This window comes from Tupaia chinensis, unplaced genomic scaffold, assembly GCF_000334495.1.
Source record: "Tupaia chinensis unplaced genomic scaffold, TupChi_1.0 Scaffold000258_1, whole genome shotgun sequence".
Taxonomy (NCBI): Eukaryota; Metazoa; Chordata; class Mammalia; order Scandentia; family Tupaiidae; genus Tupaia; species Tupaia belangeri.
In genome coordinates this window covers 2,544,110-2,561,213 of record NW_006159738.1, presented here as the reverse complement: position 1 = coordinate 2,561,213, position 17,104 = coordinate 2,544,110, and the positions used below count along the sequence as shown (strand labels likewise).

Here is a 17,104-nt window from a genome sequence, read left to right as displayed (position 1 = left end):
TTAGATTTCATCTAAACTCCACCTTCACGGAATCCTTTCATATCTCTATTTCTTCCTCTGTTTGGGAACAGTTCATGGCTCCCCTGGTGGGTGGGCTCCCTCACTAACAGGGTCAATAAAACTAATTCTATTGGGTGGTAGTTTTGTTCTTGGTAGTCTCAGTCTGATTGGGCTAGGTCATGGTTGACTACCCAGGGAGGGCACAGAGCAGGGTGGAGAGTAGATCTAGAAGGTCGAGCAGGGAAGACCTGGCATGGAAATAAGGAAGTTGGAGGGCAGAGGAAGGAGCGAGGACTTTCATTTACTCGCTGCTCCTAAAAATCTGGGGCTGAATAAAGGGCTATCAAAATGAATTGTTCATTTTCGGAGCGGGGCTTGAAGCAGTGGGAAGATCTAGGCCCTTTTCTGAGGCATAATTGAAGTACTGGGTCTCATGACATTTGAAGAGCTACCCCTTTCTCCCAACTGCCATGAGACCAAGAAAGAGAAAGGAAAAGGGGAAAAGGGAGAATTCTAAAAATGCCCGTTTTCTGAACATCATCTTTGTGCAGGCATCTGGGGGAGGCTGGCTGGGGCAGGGTCATCTGCCAGGCAAGCCTGAGCGACTTGGCCCTTCTTGTTTATCCCAGATACATCTGGGGCAGCTGCCAAGGCCCGCCCCCACTTTGCAGTCATTGGAGGAACTCAAAGTCAAAAGCTCTGCTAAGAATCAGTAAGTTTCATTTTACTGTGACTGGGGGGCTTGCTGGGGCCTGGTTCCAGAGGGCTGAGTCCAGCCTCAAGCAGGGAGCAAGCCCTCACCATGCCGGCCTGCTGCAATTGGAATGATGTTTTCCAGTACGAGACCAACAAAGTCACCCGGATCCAGAGCATGAATTATGGCACCATTAAGTGGGTCTGCCACATGATTGTCTTTTCCTACGTTAGGTAAGTGGGGCGTGGGGAGAACTCCAGATCTCCACAGTGCTTGACAGCACAGGAAAAACCAGGATGAGGCCCCAAGTGGACATCCTGGATTCCGCGTGGCTGAGGCGCGCTCAGACGGCTCAAGCCAGCTGCTCCGCTGTGAGGCAGCGACAGGCAGGAGGAAGCTGCTCCGGGCTGCAGCAGAAGGAAGTCAGGGTGCCTGCGTTCAGGTCTAACCAGGTCTGCCAGGGTGAGCAGGGCAGGACGTACCTAGGAAAAGTGGACAGTGCAGGGCAACACCCTGGAGTCTCCGCAGAAGGCAAGGATTTCAGGGCATGGCTGATAATGATGGCATCTGAGTCACTTTGCCAAAGGAGAAGAACAGGGCCAGGCTTGTGAATGCAACTGTCAGGAAGGCCCCTTTGTTTTAGAGAACAAATTTAGCCTCTTACGGAAACATAATTCATGCACCACACAATTCACCCATTTAAAGCATACAATTCAGTGTTTTAAAAAGAGATTTTTGCCTCAGGGCATGTGTGCTTCCCAGAAAGAAAGAGAGACAGACACAATGAGAAGGAAAGTGAGAAATCACCCCCCAGGGGGTATGGCCACACCACGATCCTTTCTCCTCTATTCTCCTTGCGGGATCTTGGCACACAAGCACACACACCCAGCATGATTTTCAAGCCACCGGGTCCAGGACTCAAACTGCAGTCGGCCATGTGAGAGTCGAGCAATGTAACCAGTATGCCATCTGCTGGCCCTCAGGATTTTTTTCTTTTTTTGAGAGAGATTTTTTTCTATAGGGCGTGTTTGTTCCCTGAACAGATAGAGAGAGAGAGAGTGAGAGTGAGAAATCACCTCCCAGGGGGATGGCCACGCTGCAATCCCTTCTCCATTCTCCTCTCAGGACTTTGGGCACACATGCAAATGTGCCTGGTATGAGTTTCAAGCTGCTGGGTTTTGGATTCAAATCACAGTCAGGCACATGGAGGTCCGGCGCCAATGGCTGGTCCCACAACTCAATCGTTCTTAATATATTTGTGAAGTTGTGCAACCATCACCACAATCAATTTTACAACATTTTGTCGGCCCAAAAACAAACCTCCTACTCTGGCCGGCACTTTCAACCTCCCTCCCCACCCTGCCCACAGGTCCAGCACCCACTAATCTACTCTCTGTCACTGCAGATTTGACTGTTCTGAACATGTCCCACAAATGGAGCTATACCTGTGGCCCTTCGTGACCAACCGTGTTCACTTAACATGTTACACTAGTAGCCCACGTGTCATAGCCTGTGTTGGTACTTCCTTGTTTTTATGGCTGAATAATATGCCACTGTATGGATAGACCGCCTTTTTCCTTATTGTTCTTTTTTTTTTTTTTTTTTTGAGCAAGCCCTCACCATGCCGGCCTGCTGCAATTGGAATGATGTTTTCCAGTACGAGACCAACAAAGTCACCCGGATCCAGAGCATGAATTATGGCACCATTAAGTGGGTCTGCCACATGATTGTCTTTTCCTACGTTAGGTAAGTGGGGCGTGGGGAGAACTCCAGATCTCCACAGTGCTTGACAGCACAGGAAAAACCAGGATGAGGCCCCAAGTGGACATCCTGGATTCCGCGTGGCTGAGGCGCGCTCAGACGGCTCAAGCCAGCTGCTCCGCTGTGAGGCAGCGACAGGCAGGAGGAAGCTGCTCCGGGCTGCAGCAGAAGGAAGTCAGGGTGCCTGCGTTCAGGTCTAACCAGGTCTGCCAGGGTGAGCAGGGCAGGACGTACCTAGGAAAAGTGGACAGTGCAGGGCAACACCCTGGAGTCTCCGCAGAAGGCAAGGATTTCAGGGCATGGCTGATAATGATGGCATCTGAGTCACTTTGCCAAAGGAGAAGAACAGGGCCAGGCTTGTGAATGCAACTGTCAGGAAGGCCCCTTTGTTTTAGAGAACAAATTTAGCCTCTTACGGAAACATAATTCATGCACCACACAATTCACCCATTTAAAGCATACAATTCAGTGTTTTAAAAAGAGATTTTTGCCTCAGGGCATGTGTGCTTCCCAGAAAGAAAGAGAGACAGACACAATGAGAAGGAAAGTGAGAAATCACCCCCCAGGGGGTATGGCCACACCACGATCCTTTCTCCTCTATTCTCCTTGCGGGATCTTGGCACACAAGCACACACACCCAGCATGATTTTCAAGCCACCGGGTCCAGGACTCAAACTGCAGTCGGCCATGTGAGAGTCGAGCAATGTAACCAGTATGCCATCTGCTGGCCCTCAGGATTTTTTTCTTTTTTTGAGAGAGATTTTTTTCTATAGGGCGTGTTTGTTCCCTGAACAGATAGAGAGAGAGAGAGTGAGAGTGAGAAATCACCTCCCAGGGGGATGGCCACGCTGCAATCCCTTCTCCATTCTCCTCTCAGGACTTTGGGCACACATGCAAATGTGCCTGGTATGAGTTTCAAGCTGCTGGGTTTTGGATTCAAATCACAGTCAGGCACATGGAGGTCCGGCGCCAATGGCTGGTCCCACAACTCAATCGTTCTTAATATATTTGTGAAGTTGTGCAACCATCACCACAATCAATTTTACAACATTTTGTCGGCCCAAAAACAAACCTCCTACTCTGGCCGGCACTTTCAACCTCCCTCCCCACCCTGCCCACAGGTCCAGCACCCACTAATCTACTCTCTGTCACTGCAGATTTGACTGTTCTGAACATGTCCCACAAATGGAGCTATACCTGTGGCCCTTCGTGACCAACCGTGTTCACTTAACATGTTACACTAGTAGCCCACGTGTCATAGCCTGTGTTGGTACTTCCTTGTTTTTATGGCTGAATAATATGCCACTGTATGGATAGACCGCCTTTTTCCTTATTGTTCTTTTTTTTTTTTTTTTTTAATTTGCCAGAAAGCATATGTGCGGCATATGTGCTAGTTAGAAAGAGACAAAGAGAGAGAGGGAGAGAGACAAGGCACTCCCCCAATGGGTCATGGTATTTCTCCCTCCTTTTGGGATCTGGGGCATACAAGTACACATGCCAGTGTTTGTCAAGCCACTGGTGTGGGGCTTGAACCACACAATCAACCATGTGGGATCCAGCTGCCTTAACCACCATGCCACTGGCTGGCTCCTCTGAGTCATGTTTCTGAAAGCTCTCACAGGCTGCTGTGCACAGCATAGATTGTAGTGTGGCAAATGATGGTGGAAGGACCAGGAAGAAGTCTTCTGGAGCAGTCCAGATAAGAGGAGAGGGAGGCTTGGACTGGAACTGGATGGCGAGCTGGAGAGGTGGGGACAAAGCTGGAATCTGCTCGGGAGGGAGGCCTGACGGATGTGCTGGAGTGAGAATGGGTCTGGGTTACCGTGGATGCTGATGCCTCTCACTGACATGAGGAAGACAGGCAAGGCAGGTGTGGACTAACAGCATGGTTAAAAATGGCAAGCAAGTGGGACCAGCAGAGGGCACAATGGTAGTGTAGCTGGACTCCCATGTAGTTGACCATGGTTCTAGTCTCGGACCCAGAGGCTTAAAACACACTGGGCACATGAGCATGCATGCTCAAAATCCCAAGACGAGAATGGTGTGGCCATCCCTGCTGGGGGGTGATTTCTCACTTTCTGTCTCTGTCTCATTGGCGAGCACATGTGCCCTATAGCAAAAGTCTCTAAAGAAAAAAAAAAGTCAAGCAAGTAATCATAATATCCCAACTACCCCACCATCTGTCAGCATCCCTTTACTAATGTCTAATACAGAAAAAAAAAAAGCTGGAATCATATACTCTCAAAGAAAAATACGGTCCTTTCAAATGAGTGACTTTAGCTTTCTGAAAAGCCGCCACCGTGTCTGGTTTTCTCCCACCACTGTGCAACAATGGAGGCTTCTCACTCACTCACAAGCTCCGGGGATCTCTGCTCCAGTCCAACTGCCCAGGACTGGCACCTCTTGGCGCTCCTGAGTTGTTATCACAGGGCTGGGAAAAAGATTCTTCACAGATCACACATATGCCAGCTGGCTGGTGTGTACAACGCCCAAGAGAGAGAGCCAAGGTGGGGCTGGAGAAGCCAGTGGGGGCCAGACTGTGGGCAGCCTTGAACTTACATCCTGTGAGACCCAAGAAAGCCTGAAGAGTTGTTCTTCCCACCCCTTAGCAATCTATTATCAAAATGTTCACACAGACAGGGAGGCAGTGGTGTGGTGGTTAAGGTCGCGGGACTTCCACACAGCTGACTACAGTTCGAGTCCTGGACCTGGCAGCTTGCTTTCTCACTTTCCCTCCCCTCTTTTTGTCCCTCTCTGGTCAAATTAAAAAAATAAGTAAATAAATAAATAAAGTTAAATAAAATTACTCTTTTTAAAAAAATATTTATTGATTGATATTCAAATAATTCTATAGGTTTGGTTCTCGGAGTGGGTAATCATGATTTGAGCAGCCGGAGTTTGGAGATATCCCCATGTTCTGAGCACCACCTCTTCAATACACATCACACTCTAATTTCTCAGCCTCCCTTGCAGGTAGGACATAGCCTGAGACCGAAGGTTTTCTTTTCTTTTTTTAAGAATTATTTTATTTAACTTTATTTATGTATTTATTTTAATTTGACCAGAATGGGACAGAGTGAGACAGAGAGAGAAAGCGAAAGTGAGAAAGCAAGCTGCCAGGTCTGGGACTTGAGCCATAGTCAGCTATGTGGGAGTCCAGCACTCTTAACCGCCATGCCACGTGCTGGCCCCAGAGACCCAAGCTTTTCAAACATATGCACTACGCAACATTCTGACACATGGAGAACATGGGTGGCGATAGGAGCGGAATTCATACTTTGGAATGTGTGGGGCCACATTGCCCTTCGACCTATGTGATAGGGGATACCTTTCCCAGGGCCTCATGCTGGCCCTCTGCCGACTGCAGGGCTCCTCACGGAACAAGGGTCTGTGGGTCTGTATTAGCTTCTGCTTTTCATACAGCAGTAGAAACGTATACAGCCCCACAGAGTTAAATCGAGGAGCCCATGGGCTAAGATGTTGTCTGGGGACTCTGGGAGGAAAGTTCACTTCAAAGCTCACTCTTGTTGGCAGAATTTAATTCCTCGAGGTCATGGGGCTGAGAGCTATTTCTTTCTGGCTGCTTGCAGGGGCCACTTTAAGGGCACAAAGTTCCTTGCCACGGGCCTCTCTACCTTCGAGCCAGCAGCATCGTAAATCAACCTAATGATTCAAAGCTCTGACTTCCCTTCTGGGACCAGTTTAAAAAACTCTATGCTTTTTTTTTAATGTAAGATTTTTGCCATAGGGCGTGACCACTCCCTGGAGAGAGAGAGGGAGAGAGAGAGAAAGTAAGAAATCGTCCCCAGGGGAAATGGCCACGCTGCAATCCCTTCTTCTCCATCCTCCTCTTGGGATTTTGGGTAGGCACACACACACCCGGTGTGTTTTTCAAGCTGCCAGGTCCATGACTTGAACCAGAGTCAGCCATGTGGGATTCGGCACCTTAACCACCATGCCACCTGGCTGGCCCTGTGTTTTTCCCAAAACATTTGGACATCACCTCATATCACCTGTGTATACATGGCACCTAGAACCATGGAAGTCGTTGTAACTGACCAGAAGGGGAGGTTTCGGTGAGAAAGCAAGAGGGCCTAGACTTGCCTTCTGAAGGACTCTAACGTTTAAGGGTTGGACAGCACAGAAGGCCCAGGGATTCTGAGGAGTGGCCACAGCCATGGAGAGAAGGTTGGGAAAATGTGAATTCCTGGAATCTAAGGGAAGAAAGAGGAGATGTACAGGGCCAGTGGTGTCACCTCTGCTGAGATTTCTGGGAAAGTCAGGTCTGTGGCATGTCTACTGGGTTTAGTGACAATGACATTGCTGTTCATATGGCAAGAGAGGCTTCGGAGAAGTGGTGGGGGTGGGAGCCAGACTGGCGTGGGCGGAGGAGTGAATGGGGATGCGGAAATGGAGGTGGTGACTCACTCCTTCAAGAGACTCGGCTACAAGGAGAAGAGAGGCATCAAGTGGCAGTAGAAGAAGGTGGGGTCGAGGGACAGTTTATTTTTAAGAGGAGACATGATGTTTAAACGTAGATGGAGAGGAGACGTGAGAGAGGGAGAAGCTGACCAGACAAATGGAAACCATGGCCATCATCACCAACTAGTGACCACCAGGAGAGCTGCTCCGTCCTGGGGCTGCTCCAATGGTTGGACCGAGCTTCCTTCCGGGGAAAGCGATCGTCCTGTGAGTTCCCCTTTGGTTAGAGCTCTGCCTGTGTGCCTTCTTCTCCCCCTTGCCCTTCAAATGGCTTTGCATGCTGTTACGTCTCTCTGCTTCCTCAAACCGATACCCACCATCCCTCCGGTCATGTGTCCCCAATATGGTGTCTGACCCTTTTCTACTCAACTGAGCCACACAATCACATTCATTTGTCAAGACCCTCTAGTTAGGCAAAAATAGTAATAATAATAATAATAATAATAATAATAATAAAAATAAAAGAATGCAATCAATACTGGCTCATCCAGGCTCAGGGAGAGCTGAATGAGTCCCTCCCAGCCCCCTACGAAGCACACGCTCCAGAATCTGTTGTAAGTGCCAAAAGGAACTCTGTTGATGTGATTAGGTTCAAGATCTGGAGATGGGGAGATTAGCCTTCATTGTGCAGGTGGTCCCAATACAGTTGCTGGGGTCCTTGTAAGAGAGTAGTAAGGAGGTCAAAGTTAGAAAAGGGAGATGTGGGGGCCAGCAGATGGTGTAGTGGTTATATTGCTGGACTGCTACATGGCCCACTGTGGTTTGAGTCCCAGACCCGGTGACTTGAAACTCATGCTGGGCATTTTGGTGTGCATGCCCAAGATCCCAAGAGGAGAATGGACAAGAAGGGATTGCAGTGTGGCCATTCCTCCTAGGGGGTAATTTCTCATTTTCTGTCTCTCTGTCTCTGTTGCTTTGACAAGCGCATATAGCAAAATTTTCTTTAAAAGAAGAAAAAAAGGAGATCTGACATAGAGGTTGGAGAGCCCGGGAATGCCAAGACATCCCCCAGAAACCAGAAAAGGCCAGGAGCAGATTCTCCCAGAGCCAGCCAACAGGAACCAGCCTTCTTACCGTGATTTTGGCCCTTCGAGACTGACTCTAGGCATTTGAGCCCCCAAACTGCAAAATAACAGATGTGTGCATTGCTGCAGACCACCACACTCATGGTCATCTTTACAGCAGCAACGGAGAGCTAGCGTGTTCAGGTATTTAACCTTCTGTGGGGCTGTGCACTCCCCCCACTTCCTCTTTGGCTCGCTTGCCGACCCTCACCATAGCTTAGTGGACCAGGGATGCACTAATCGGATTCTTCCCTTGGGATTTTAAGAGAAGCAGAGGCTGCCAACCCAACTTCTCCATATGACACTGTAGGCACAAGGCCTGGGGACCGCACTTCTATAAGGATCCCTGGAAAGGTCTGTTGGCCTAGGGTTAGGCATGGGTTAAATGCATTCTAGGGCACTGCACTGCAGGACATGTCCTTTCACTTTAGGTTACCTTTGCTCAGAAAGCCCAGGTGCTGGAAGGGAGAGAGAGAGGACTTCCTTCTTATGAGCTCTGGGGACCTTCTAGCCAGGCTGATATGGCGCTGGGCCTGTAGAGATGCCAGTACACATCTGTGAAAGTCATTCATATTCACAGCATTTGGATTGGGACTCTGAAGAACCTCTTCATAGTGGGCACCTTCATCTATATCTGGTGAGTCTGGCACAGTGAGCCAGCTGAGGGTAATGGGGCCTGACCTCATTCGTCATCCTTCCCTTGTCCTCCTCCACCACTCCACAGCCATGTCTCCAGCCAGACTTCCTGAGGGAGAAGAACCCTGGCTTCTGTCATCCCCTTCCTAGACTCTCCAGCTTCCCTCTCGTGTTTCTATCGTACCCCTGCCATGTCCAGCTAACTCCCAGCTTCCTCACACCCTTGTCCATTACAGAGACAAATGGCTTTACCTTCTATAGAATGAATACAGTTTTGGCTTCTTAGAGCTGTAGGTCACAGGGATTAGGAAGCCAGGAATTTATTCCCTCAGTCAGGGACCAACCCAGCTCAGAGAAGTGACAGCATGTTTGAGTCACCAAGCAAGATCAGGAGAGTATATCCTGGATGACTGGAAGAACGTTCTTTCCAAAGGATAAGATACTGCAAACTCTGTTTCGTTCCCTCTTTGCCACTGACATAGCTCTGATGCATTTTCTTTTCTTAAAATGTACATGTTGATTGTGATACAAAGACAGGTTTTGTGATTATGAGAAGGTTGGATTCCATTAAGGCCAATCTCTAACATGTTGCACAGCCTAGAATAAGTATGGGCTCCCGAATGGTGGGTCAAGCTGACTTGGTGTTATTCTGGGAGGATGTTGCACAATCCAACATGAGAAACCACTGCAGGTACAATAGATGTGTTTTGTTGCTGGGATGAAATATGTTATTGAATAGGTAGTATTGCACTAGCCTATGGAATTCTACTTTTGTTTTAACTGCCAGCGGGTGTGTGCACTTCCCAGAAAGAGACAGAGAACAGAGAGAGAGGGAGGGAGAAAGCACCCCCCAACAAGGCATGGTCATGTCGCAATCCCTTCTGCTCCATTTCTACACCCTGTCAGGATTTGGGGCATGTACACACATATGTCTGCAAGTCTTTCAAGTCACTGTGGCCAGGATTCAAATCATGGCCAGCCATGTGGGACCCAGCTCCCTTAACCACTAGGCTATGGGACCAGTCTTATCCATTCATCTATTGGTGGGCATTGGGTGCATCAAAGGTTGGCTGTGGTATAATGACCCAGGGAGTTTCAAAATTGCAGTTCCCAGTCCCATCCTTGGAGACTGTGATTCAACATTCTGGGGAATTATCCAAATACATGCACACACACACATACACGCGTGTGCGTGTATGTGAGTGTGTGTGTATGTATGGAGGGATGATCATGCCATAGCCCCTTCTCTTTATTCTCCTCTTGGGCCTTTGGGCACACATGCACATACACCTGGCATATTTTTTCAAGCCACCAGTTCCGAGACTCCAACTCTACAGCTGACCGCTTGGATCCAGTCATTTTAGCCAATATGCCACCTAGCTGTCATGAAACCCATACATTTTTCTCAACGTCCACCCAGGTGATTCTAACGCAAGGCACGATGGTGATCCCTTCAAGGAGTCACAAAAAGACAGCTCATAGGGGGGCAATAGCAAACACATTTGAAGAACGTTCCTATAACCCTCAAATGAAACTCCTAGGTGTGTGTCCTAGAGGAACTTTCACGCTTGTGTCTAAGGCGTTCTATAGAAGGATGTTTATGCAGCATTATTTGCAAGAGGAAAACTGGAAGTAACTAAATGTTCTTGATGGCTGAATGAATAAATGAATGGTTGGCTTCATAGGCAGTACTGTTGTATTCAAATCAGCGTGAGACTAAGAGGACATCCAGTTTGAGCTAAATTAAAGGAGCCTTTATAAAGCTAGTGACTACGGGAGGACCCATCACTCCAAAACCCTGCAGCCCCGAAGTAGAAGGGGAAGGTTTGTAAAGGCGAAAACCACAAAGACAGAAGGAAAACATAAACCTGAGAAGCTGTAAGCCTTGCATCATGTGAGGGCAGTTCACAAAAGCCGAAAGAGCGAGTTATCAGGAAGGACAACCAAGGATGGTAGTGTCCGTCTGCTGGTGATAAGCATTCAGTGAGAAATTTTTAGGAGGCCTCTATGGGGCGGGTTGCGGGGAAGGGGGAATGGCTGCAAAATGGAGCTGCTCGTGCTGCAGATGGTAGGAGGGCAATAGCAAGCACATGTGAAGAACGTTCCTATAACCCAAAAATGAAACTCCTAGCTGTGTGCCCTAGAGAAACTTTCACACGTGTGCACAAGGAATTCCATACAAGATGTTTATGCAGCATTACTGGCAAGTAGAAAACTGGAAAGAGCTGAACATTCTCGATGACTGAATGGCTAAATACATGGCTGGCTTCATAGGCAATACTATACACTCAGTTCATTGTACTCGAATGCTCAGGGCAGCACTACTTACAATAACCAAATGGTAGAAATAACCCAAATGTTCACCAACAGATAGACGGATAAATCTATTGATACAACGGGGTATTATTCAGCCCTCAAAAGAAATAAAGAACTGGGGGCCAGCAGGTGGTGTGGTGGTTAAGGTGCTGGACATTCCCACATGGCCGACCACGGTTCGAGTCCCGGACCTGGTGGCTTGCTTCCTCACTTTCCCTCTCTCTCTCTCTCTGTGTCTCTCTCTGGTCAAATTAAAAAATAAATGAGTGGATAAATAAATAAATAATTTTTTAAAATAATAAAAGAAATGAACTGATACATGCTAAACTGTGGGCGAACCTTAAAAACATTATGCATGCTAACTCAAAGGGGCCAGTCATGGGTCATATATTCTAGGATTCTATTTATATGAAATATCCAGAATAGGTAAAACTATAGAAACGGAGAGGAGGGTGGTGGCTACCAAGGGATGGGGCAGGGAGAAATGAAGAGTGATTGCTAATGGGGTTGAGGTAGCCTCCTGACATAATGAAGATGATTCGGAGCCAAATCCGATGGTTTCATGGCACTGTGAATGTACGGAATGCCATTGATGTGTTTACTTTGCAAGGAAAAGGGAGAACAGCTGGGTCCACGAGTCAGTTCAGTGAGGGCAGCCCCTCACTCAGACGACCCAACATCCCACAGGGCTGGGCAGAGAGAAGGAAGCACAGGCATATATGCTGGGTAAATAAAACATTTCAAACAAATTCTCAGTTAGACAGGGCAATGGGAGACAGGGCAAACAGAAAAATAGGGAGAGAAGCTACCATTTTTAGTGATTAAGTATACTTTCTCCAACTCCCCCCACTATAATCATTTAGATTCAGATTCTGAAGAAAGCATTCATATTTTTCCATGCAACAACCTGTCATGACTTTTCCAACAAACCAGTAGCTAATGAACTGACCAAAAGGCAGAAAAGCAGAGGCAGGGTCATGCCAGGCATGAGCAAGTACTGCAGCGGGTAAGTGGGCTGGCTCTGGGCTGCAGGCAGACCACTCCCGGACCATGGTTCTGCCACTGCTTGTCTGTGACACTGGGTGAGTTTCATCACTTCTCGGAGCCCGTTTTCTCTCCTACAGTAACTGCCTCATGTTGCTGTCACCGGGTTAATGGAGACGAGCATGTTAGGCCATTTGGCACATAAGCGTCAATATGAAGACTAGCTGCTGCAGTCAACATCACTTATCAAGCAGGCAGCTGTTCCTGAAAAGCAGGTGGCTGGCCTGCTTTAGTAGCTAGGAAGGTGCTGATGTGCTACTGGACCGCAGGACAAACCAGGTGGACCTGCCTGGAGCTGGACTTTGCTATTTGACAAGCTGTCCTATAAATTAGGATCCATATCAAGGGACATTAAAGGACAAGATTGTGGGCAATAGTGTTCCCATATGCAAATTACTGTGGGAAGTTTGCAGACAGATCTCATTTAATCCTCACACCACCAGGCTGAGGCTATTCTCCCCCCTTTGCAGAGAGGGAAAATGGGTCCCGGAGAAGTGGGTCACCCAGCAGAGCTGGCATTTGCGTGGAGGCGACCCTCAGAGCCTGTGTCCCACACCACTGATGCTTGTCTGTGTCTGCCACTTAGCTTTGCTCTGATGAGTGACAAGTTGTACCAGCGGAAAGAGCCTGTCATCAGCTCTGTGCACACCAAGGTGAAAGGGATCGCAGAGGTCAAAGAGATCGTGGAGAATGGGGTGAAGTCGGCGCGGAGCATCTTCGACACTGCAGATTACACCTTCCCTCTGCAGGTGAGCACCTGGCCGCATCCTCCCAGGACTCCATGCTGGTCCCTCTTTCTGGGTCCTCATCCTCTTGCCCTGCCACCTGGAGCCTCACTCCAGAAAAGCGTTGGTCCTATTTAAAAAGCTCTGTGAAAATCCCAACTGAGAGAACCTAAAAATTGCAAAACTGGGTCAGATCCAGCAGCTCAAAGGAGATGATTCGTTTTATCAAGTCCCACAGGGTTTCTCAAAATAGCAGCGTGTCCTGGTGCATTTAAATCAGGATTTTGGCTGGCTCTCACTGATCTATACACAGCAGCATTTTAGAAGGAAGACCACCAAGGCAGCAAGGTTGCCTGGATTGGAAATTCAAAGAGAAACTTTCTACCCGGAGACCTCCGACCCTCCCATCCTTGTTTGTTCAGCGTTTTATCAGCAACAGTGTCTCCAGGAGACCATTCTGGGCACATCTGCGCACAAAGGAAGGACGTAGAGGAAAGGTGTGGGTCACAGAGAACAGATGGGGGGCAGGAGGGACAAAAGGGCATGTTTGCAGCTCCAGGGAGTCAGAAAATTTTGCAAAACCATCAAGCCCAAGCTGCTCTGTTTGTTCCTAACAGTGGGGCCATTAAAACCCAGCTATTGCCCAGCCGGTGGGCTGCCCCCATAGCCCTTTAATGCAAAGCCTGTCAAATCTGAGCAGCATTCTGACAAAGCCTCCTCCTCCACCCTCGCCTCCCCAGGTCTCTTGAGTTTCAATTTAATGGGATTTTACTGTGTCAAAAAAAAATGAAAAGGCTGCTTTCAAGGCCAGGATGGAAAATGACGACTGGATCCTTTTGAACAGTCCTCTGCTCTCCCTCGGGCTCCGCAGGGCCACTCATCCAGCTTTGATATTAAGCCCTTGGCATTTTCCAAATTGCCCACCACCCTGGTTCCAGAAGCTTCCAGTGGAAAGTTTGCCCCCAGGCACTTAGCAAGCTGGAGGTGATGATTAAGTGGTTCTGTTTTCCACCTTCCCTTCCTCTCCTTTTTCTCCACAGGGGAACTCCTTCTTTGTGATGACAAACTTTCTCAAGACAGAAGGCCAAGAGCAGGGGCTGTGTCCCGAGGTACGGAGGGCCGGGCTGGCGTGTGGGACGGGTGGTAAGTCTTCCTGCAGGAGCACCACTCAGAGGGAACGGAAACTGGTCCTGCAGTGCATCCGGTTCACAAGTATTCACTGGCTCCTGCCTTTCTCGTGGGCTGTAGTGCTTGGCGGGATGGAAGAAGGGTGAGAGGACATCACAGGCCTCTCTCCTAAGCCCCTGGATCGTCACCTGTCCCCGTTGGTCTCCAGCTCCTTGCAGCCTGGAGCCCTGATGGCCCCCTGATAGCCCCCCGCAGCTTCTAGCAGGGATTCTTGGCGTCTGGGTCACCATTCACGGCTCGTTGGTCCTCACAGCTTTAGGAGGACAGTGGCTAGTCCCACTCTACAGGTCAGGCCACAGATTCAGTAAGGTCAAGTGACTTCTCCAGGGTCACATGGCTTACTGAAGGCAGAGCCAGGGCTAGGGTCCAAACGTCCGGCCACCACCCACTGTGAACTGTCCACAGGGCCAGTCCGGGGAAACGCAGAAGGCAGCTCACGTCTGCCTGCTCATCCTTCTGAGTCCTAGCATCTGCATGGGTGGCAGCACCCACGGCCTCTGCAGTGTCCCGGACTTGACTTTGGGCTGCCCGTACTCTCAACCTTGCCCTACCTCTTTCTGGAGAGCTTTCTTCCCCCATCAAACGATATTTGTTCCATTCTACTCCTTCCCACCCTGCTCTTTGCTCTTGAAGATTAAAAACCAGCTACCCTGTAAGTCCACCTAATTCTAACTACCGGGCACTACCCGCGTCCTCCTCAGTGAGCTCCCGAGCGTTCCGAGGCAGCATCCCCAGCACCAACAGGGCCTGGCAATGTAGCAGTGTCTGGCCCATTTATGTCACGTTCTGCTTCCCTGAGTGACCGCTAAACCCGCTCCCTAGAAAACGGGGCGTCGGTCGTCTGCTTTCTCCTGTTCTCACTCTGTCCTTCCGCCCTGGGAGCCCACTGGCCCCGTTTTCTCAGGCCAAAACAGTGCCAACTGCTGCTCCCCAGTTCCGCATGGGCTGTGTGTCCTGCACCTGTCTGCACGGCTGGCTTCGGCCGCCACAGGACGGTGCAGATAGGGGACCTGCTCTCCGCCCCAGAGCCATCCATGAAAGTGATCTTGGCTGCCCTGAGGCCTGCTTTTAAATGTTTATTTATTTTTACTTTTTTCTTGAATTGGAATTCACATAGCATCAAAGCTACCATTTCAGAGTGTCTGAGTCAATGGTTCAATCTGTTCAGAGTTAGGCACCCTTCATCACTAATTCCTGAGCATCTCCCTCGCCCCCAAGGGAAACCCCCAACCGTGCGCAGCCGTCCCCTCCCCCCCAGCCCTAGCTCCAGTCCTTCGCTATCACTAGTGTGCTTCCTGTCTTCGGATCTGGGGTCCTGGACATTTCACAGAAATGGAATCACAGCACGCGGCCTCTGTGTCAGCATCTTCCTTGGGGTCAGTGCTTCACCTTCCTGTGGCCGAGTATGGTTCCGAATACGAACGTACCACGCATTTTCCGGTCCATTCACCCATCGGTGGGCACTTGGGTTGCTCCCACTTCCTGGTTATTGTGATTAGCACTGCTCTGACCATTCGGGTGTGAGTCCGTGTGCACAGACACCTGCTTCTCCTCACTCTCCCACTCTACTCCCTGCAGTATCCCACCCGGAGAACCCTCTGTTCCTCTGACCGGGGTTGTCGAAAGGGATGGATGGACCCACAGAGCAAAGGTAACTTCCGCTTCTCTCCCCGAGACCCTGGGGCTGGATGGCCTGCAGTCTTGGCGACAGGTCTCCAGCCTCTGGCTGTCCACTGCCTCTTCCTGCCTTCACCGAGCCATAGGTGAGCCTGGGTCTGCCCCATGCCTGGGCTCTGCCCCCGGCAGACTGGCTGCTGACTGTGAATATGACTCCAACTCCCCAGCAAGGCAAGCTCCTGAAAACCTGCTAGGCTCAGGGTTCTAACGGGTGGGAAAATCAGATGGCCCGTTGCATCAACTCGATATTCTAAACAGTCTCCTTGGACCCCCGAAGGTTGACGAACATGAGCGTATGCTCCCAGCACACATGGGGGTGATACCATATCAACTGGAACAACATCCTTATCACATGGTTTCACTTAAAAAGGCACATGACAGGGGCCAACAGATGGTGTAATGGTTGTCACTAGACTGCCATATAGTTGATTAAGGTTCGAATCCCGGATCTGGTGGCCTAAAAACTCATGCTGGGCACATGTGCGTTGTGTGCCCAAGATCCTGAGAGGAGAATGGAGGAGGAATTGTGGTGTGGCTATCGCCCCTGGGGGGTGATTTCTCACTTTCTGTCTCTCTGTTTCTTTCTGTCTCTCCAGTGAGCACACACGTCCTATAGCAAAAATCTCTCTCTTAAAAAAGAAAGTCACGGGAACCAGCAGTTAGCATAATGGCTATGTCGCTGGATTTCCACGTAGTCGACCGCAGTTCACATCCCACACCCAGTGGCTTAGAACTCATGCTGAGCGCTTGTGTGTGCGTGCCCAAGATCCTGAGAGGAGAATGGAAGAGAAGGGATTGTGGCGTGACCATCCCCCGTGGGGGGTGATTTCTTGCTTTCTGTCTCTATGTCTCTCTCTGTCTGGCGAGCGCACGCGCCCTATAGCGAAAACCAAAAAAAAAAAAAAGGAAAAAAAGAAAGGCACATGACAATAAAAAGAAGACAGGAACAACCAGTAGTGATATTGCACACACACAGAGGCAGATGGAACACTGAGTTCCATTCCATGATACGTGTATAGGGGAGCTGGTGTAGAGATCATTGTAGCATTGCTTACTGTTTAATTCTCCCTTGGGATTAAGATCTGGTAATACTCCAGAAAGATGTATCGTATTTACCCTGTGGTTTCCCCTATCCCTAGAAAGGATGTGCCCCTTGAGGGACTCAGGTACCCATTTGAGAAGCCACGTTCTAGTCCATTTACTCCAGGTGAGAATACACCTGCTATTCTTGTCAAGAAACCAAAAGAGCCAGCAGAGTCCACAGTCTGGCTGTGCTCATTCTGGTCGTTTTTAAAAGCTTCCTGCTCAATGTTTTGCTTGTTAGCTTTGCCCGCGTGTGTTTGTGGTTGGGGGCGGGATCGTGGCAGCAGAAGCCACTTGGGTTCAGAAGCTTAGCCTCTCTTGCTTGTGCTGAGTTCATGATGGCTGTCCTGGAGAACTTCCTCTCCACAGTTCCTCACATCTGTCATTCCACAACCCTTCGGTCCCCATAGGAGTCCAGACCGGAAGGTGCGTCG

General features: G+C 49.4%; 2 protein-coding genes across 7 annotated transcripts in view; one reads left to right on the top strand and one right to left on the bottom strand.

Moving 5' to 3' along the window:
• Window positions 1–17,104, bottom strand: part of IFT81 (intraflagellar transport 81) — a 165,735-nt gene that overhangs the window by 99,864 nt on the left and 48,767 nt on the right. The gene's annotated exons all lie outside the window — the stretch shown is intronic.
• Window positions 685–17,104, top strand: part of P2RX7 (purinergic receptor P2X 7) — a 41,143-nt gene continuing 24,723 nt past the window's right edge. Inside the window, exons 1-6 of one of the 6 annotated variants that reach the window (XM_027772203.1) lie at window positions 696–829; window positions 2,343–2,440; window positions 12,584–12,746; window positions 13,763–13,831; window positions 15,489–15,561; window positions 17,081–17,096. In XM_027772203.1, coding sequence (XP_027628004.1) covers window positions 803–829; window positions 2,343–2,440; window positions 12,584–12,746; window positions 13,763–13,831; window positions 15,489–15,561; window positions 17,081–17,096 — 446 coding nt within the window. In that variant the 5' untranslated portion in view covers window positions 696–802. Of the gene's footprint in view, window positions 928–2,315; window positions 2,441–12,583; window positions 12,747–13,762; window positions 13,832–15,488; window positions 15,562–17,080; window positions 17,097–17,104 lie in introns of those variants that run through there. The other 5 variants (XM_006149314.3, XM_014588125.2, XM_027772202.1 and 2 more) reach the window with 5 other exon arrangements.